At 39.2% G+C, this 4,910-nt stretch overlaps 1 protein-coding gene across 2 annotated transcripts in view; it reads left to right on the top strand.

Annotated features, from left to right (window-relative positions):
* The first annotated feature begins 1,705 nt into the window (after nucleotides 1-1,705).
* The window catches only part of LOC135296385 (gamma-aminobutyric acid receptor subunit rho-2), a 34,298-nt gene continuing 31,093 nt past the window's right edge, over nucleotides 1,706-4,910 (top strand). Inside the window, exon 1 of one of the 2 annotated variants that reach the window (XM_064412638.1) lies at nucleotides 1,706-2,129. In XM_064412638.1, the coding sequence (XP_064268708.1) occupies nucleotides 1,942-2,129 (188 nt within the window). In that variant the 5' untranslated portion in view covers nucleotides 1,706-1,941. The remainder of the gene's footprint in view (nucleotides 2,130-4,910) is intronic. The other variant, XM_064412637.1, reaches the window with a different exon arrangement.

The following is a 4,910-nucleotide window of genomic DNA, read 5'->3' as shown; positions in this document are numbered from 1 at the left end:
CACATAGCAGTTTGTTTCTTGTGTGCCTGAGGGTTTTTTGGTTGGTTGGGTTTTGGTAAGGGGGTTTCGGTTGGTTGGTTGGTTGGTTGGTTGGTTGATTTTTTTTCCTTTGTGTTGTTGTTTTTGTTTTTTTTCCCCCGGAGTTTTTTCAATGTGTTCTTTTTTTTTTTTTTAACCTAAAATCAGTATTTTGTACCCAGAGATCTACTTATTATACATCCCTGGTAATATTCATAAATACTGTGAAAAGGCATATACAAGCAGTAGACCTACAGTTGTTAGGGTTTTGAGAAATTTTGTCTTTGACTATGTAAATACTGAAGTAGAAGAAGTGGGATAATTTTCCTCTTGTATTATTGTTCAAATTACTGTTCAGCATGTTTATTTCAAAGAGAAGGAAGTTTAGCTAGCTTTCATTTTGTTGCTGTCAAACATAATACACTGACTTAAGGAGAATCTCATCCTGTTTTTCAGCAAGTATTTATCAAGCTAGCTAGAGCTTTCCTAAATTTTATCAACTATAGTGTATATTACTGTATTGCAACATTAAAGTAGCTCTAACAACTTCTAAAATAAGGAAAACCCATTTTGTGTCTAAGGGAGATGTGTAAATTTAGAAAACCTCCAAAATCTTGAGTATTTCTCTATATTGTTGATAATCTTGTTTGCAGGTATAATGGAAAAAAGGTGAAAAAATAACTTTTGTAAGAAGTTCAGACAAAAAAAAGTATGTATTTGTTCAGCAGTTAAACTTTCTGCTGCAGACCAATTTGACGTCAATATATTAATTAACATATTTTACCTCATTTTTCTTATTTCATTAGAAATTAAATAAAACCAAGCAAAAACCAATATATAAGTGCCTCCCCCTCACCCCAAACCCACACCAACAGGCTAAAAAACCTGTTCAGATCCTGTAGCCTCTAAGATAGAAGCCTTGTGTCTCCTTGTTAATGTAGTGCTTGAATCCCTGTTCAAGTACTGCAAACGTGGGCTCACACAGGAGGGTTCTGGAGGAGGTCTGACCCTCAACACGTTCTGCTGGGTTTTGAGTCGCTTGCTCCTCTGGAGTTTCTGCTCTGAATGTGCTTTTCTTGTCCTGCAGAGTCCCTGCTGTGCCAGGCAGGCTTCTGCCCCTGTACCACTCACTGGCTGTTGTTACACAGCCCGGTGCTGCACGGAGAGGCTAAATCAGCATTGACCTGTGGCTGGGCTGTGAGGAAACAAGCCTAGAATGGATTTTGGAAACAGCCTTGTCATTAGGGTTAAAGAAATAGCTGCTTTTAATTTTAGTTACAATCTCCTTTGATAAAAGTTAAAATGCCTGACTATGCAAATACCTTTTGGAGAAAAAAATTAATGGTGACTTGGTTTATGTAAAGACAATTGTCTGTGTGAATTTGGAGTTACTGCTTTAATTTTCCTTTTGATTAACAGTAAATAAAGTCAGCTTTTCCAGAGGAAGTAGCTCATATTCAGTCTTCAACAACATAAAGAGTCAGACAAATCCTCAACTGCCCTAAGTCCATTAAAAGACGTACATTTTACAATGGGATACATGTCTGAAACGTGGCACAAGCAGTTACCAGTTGAAAAAGATGCCGTACAGCAGATCAAAAAATGTAGAGAGCCTAATGAAAAGGGACAGCCTGGCTTTACAGTCTGGCAGGAGGATAGCACCGAGATTAGGGGATTGAGCAAAAAGCCGGCGTGCAGAACTGCGGGTTTTTATATAATGGCTTTAGCACGTATCCTTTAGGACCCAGTGGCGATGTGCAGCGAGGCAAACTTGGAGGGTAATGGCCAATCATGAAGCGGTGATGAGGGACAAGCGCTGAGTGCGAAGCTGCCGGGAGCCTGTCGAATGCATCGCGCCGGGAGCGCAGCGTTCCTGCCGCTGCTCGCCGGCCAGGGCGACGCGACGGAATTAGAGTTGATTCAATGTTTAAGCCCGGGGGGACTTGTACTGCAGGAGGTCACTGGAGTGCAGCGTGCCCGGCTCCCATTTCCAGCAAGATGCCTTATTTCACAAAACTGCTTTTACTGATCTTCTGCTTAGTTCTTCTCGTGGAAAGCAGAAAGCACAGGAGGAGGAGGTGGTCATCCCACGTGGATGTGCAGAGGGCAAGGTAAGGGTTGCTAAACCCTGTCTGTATCTTTTCCTATAAATACATTACTACAGGGGTATAAAAACCTACTCTGTCAATGTCTTCATGTATCTTGTGTGTGCAAACAGCTTTACAGATAATGTTTTTATAACAGTCTCTGGTAGTATAATTAGTTGTATGGGTAAGTGGACAATTCTATGGCTAACCTTCATTAACTGTGAGGGAGGCAGGTTTTGCAGAGAAGTTCACTGCTTTGGCAAAATTATTCTTAGCCATACATGCAAATTTCTGAGGGAATTCAGGGAGTTGCAGTTAACAGAGATGGTCAGATGTGCATACTGTTTAATGTTTCAGCACTGCTTCGGGGCAGGTTATTCACCTGCTTGCTGCAGTGTCCGTGTTACTTAGGTTCACTTGGAATTGCCCATTATGCTCTGACAATTTGAGACGGGGATGTTGGTTAGCACACATTGTGGTAATTGATAACAAATTAAACCCAGAGATTGTAAAATTTAAAGTATTTTTTAATAAATACATGGAAGCGTAAAAAAAGTATTTTAAGTGAAAGCACAAGAATGAGTTAAAGGTCTTAGTAAAACTTTATTAGATTTACCGCTGCTGAGATTTGTCTAGAGGTTTACATTAGAAAAGATAATCTTCCAAACCTGCCAGACAGTCCAAAGTATGTTATCCTTTTTTGTGGTTATGTCATCCAGTGGCAGTTATATCTTACAAGACTATTCATTGTTTGAAGGGCTCAAAAATAAAATTGGGTTAATCCATCTTATTAAATGGTTTCACTATGGCTGTAAACTTCCAAATTTTCATTTATTTCTGTGGACTTTTTGGTTTATCACTCAACACTCTTATAGGGAGTGTTGTTACTTGAATGTTTTGAAAAGAAACATGATAAATTGAAAGCAAAGAAAACATAATATGCTATCAGATTTACACTACTTATTGAAAAAATACAGTGGCATATGTTTTTAGTGACGTAAATGTTAAAAAGCTGAAACAGCCAGGGCCTCATCTTGAAATCTTATAGTCAACTGAAGTTTTACCACTGAAGTTGACAGAATCTCAGTTATTGAACGAGATGTTTCATTGAACTCTGAAAATACTCCAATGTCTATATTCTGAGGAATGTGGGGGATTGAACAGTAGCGCTTCCTTGCAAACCTTTCTGTGTAGTAAAGATCACGTACTTTGAAGTAATAAAATAGTGTAAACCCTTCTTTAAATATCAATTTGCCCTGAAGTAAAAATTTCCCTGCTTTAAAAGTTTTGTGCTTTATTTGAACTTGGAGAAAAGTTCTACAGTGCCGATATTTTTGTGAGTTGTAACAGAGTCGAAGTCAAAGCACTGCTAAAATTATTTTTATAAATACACTACAAAGAATAACAATACTATTTAATATTCTGTGGAGTAATGATTTAAATGAACAATTTTCCATCGAGGTAGGATCTGAGGAACTATATGCCATATATATATATACACACACATACGTACAATTCCTATGCAATGTAGTTATTAAAAATTTTATAAAATCGGGTTTAGGGATTGTCAAATGAGTTTCCTAATCATGTAAGAGAAATTAAAATAATGATCTTTTAAATTATTTCATCATATTTTCTGCTTAGTATTTCTCTTGCTGACTTACCATAAGAAACAGAGTAAATTTTACAGTAAACTTTTCTTATTAAAGAAAATTTATTCCTATATTGGGGAGTCTACAGTTGGTAAGTTTGATGTTTTTTGTCCACTAAGGTGATAAATCAGCCTGATGTAAAGATCTTTATATGGACTTCAAGAATATCTCTAGGGTTGTGCAGGTGCAGAACTCCTTCAGTGCTGCAGTTTCTTACTCGGACATTGCACAGAGGGTGCAGAGGTCCTTCCCCAGGGAGCTCTGGGCACTTGGGGTGGCTGATCCTGCAGACTCTGGGACAGCTCTCTGCCACCATTCTGTGGAGAACCTGTTGAGCCTATGCTTACGTGGGAAAGGAATATGGGGAAAGTCAGGTTAGGAAGCCAAATTAGGAACTGCCAGGTTAAATTGCCTGTGCATCCTTAATTACTCCTGGTTGTTTGTGTTAATACATTGTAACACTATTTTTTTTCCCATGAGTAGTTGCCTTGCTCAGCATGCTGAATGGATAATCCTTGCTTGATTAGAAACTGCCTTGCATTTAATTTTCTCTTACTCCTGCATTCCCCCTCACTGGTAACACATCTCTGCTCCTACAGATTGAGGTATAAGATAAAGAAAGAACTGCCTGTGTGCATCACTGCCCTGACTGCTGCCCGAGACTGCCTCATGGTATGCTCTGGAGAGCCCAGGCTTTGCGTAGGAAATTGGTGTGTGCCCATCAAGTAGCAGCTCCTGCCTTTATACTTTGATAGTAGTTTTTCACATTTTCCATGGTGTACAAGTCCCTGCCACTTAGACTGAGAAACTGAAGGATATCAGTAGTACTTGTTTCTATGAACTTGAGGGTGTTCTTGCTGATGTGCAAGACGTACAAATGTTGCATGAAGCCAAGGGCTCTAGAACTGTAACAGCACTGTTGGTTAAAAATTTTTGCACTTCATTTTCTTTGGAGAATTCAAGTGATGAATGAATTGCGAAGCAAAATGTTTTGTTGGAGTCACCTGGGTGACTGCTGGGCAGGGCATGTTTGCCCCAGCCTTACCTGCACACCAGAGAATAAATTTGCACAGAGGAAGAACAGCCTGGTGCTGAAGGAAGCAGTGTAAATGTGGAAAGGTGTGTGCGTCAGAGGGTCTGTGTTGCTATGTTG

The sequence above is a fragment of the Passer domesticus genome, chromosome 3 (assembly GCF_036417665.1).
Source record: "Passer domesticus isolate bPasDom1 chromosome 3, bPasDom1.hap1, whole genome shotgun sequence".
Lineage (NCBI taxonomy): Eukaryota > Metazoa > Chordata > Aves > Passeriformes > Passeridae > Passer > Passer domesticus.
This window is presented reverse-complemented; position numbering and strand designations above follow the sequence as displayed.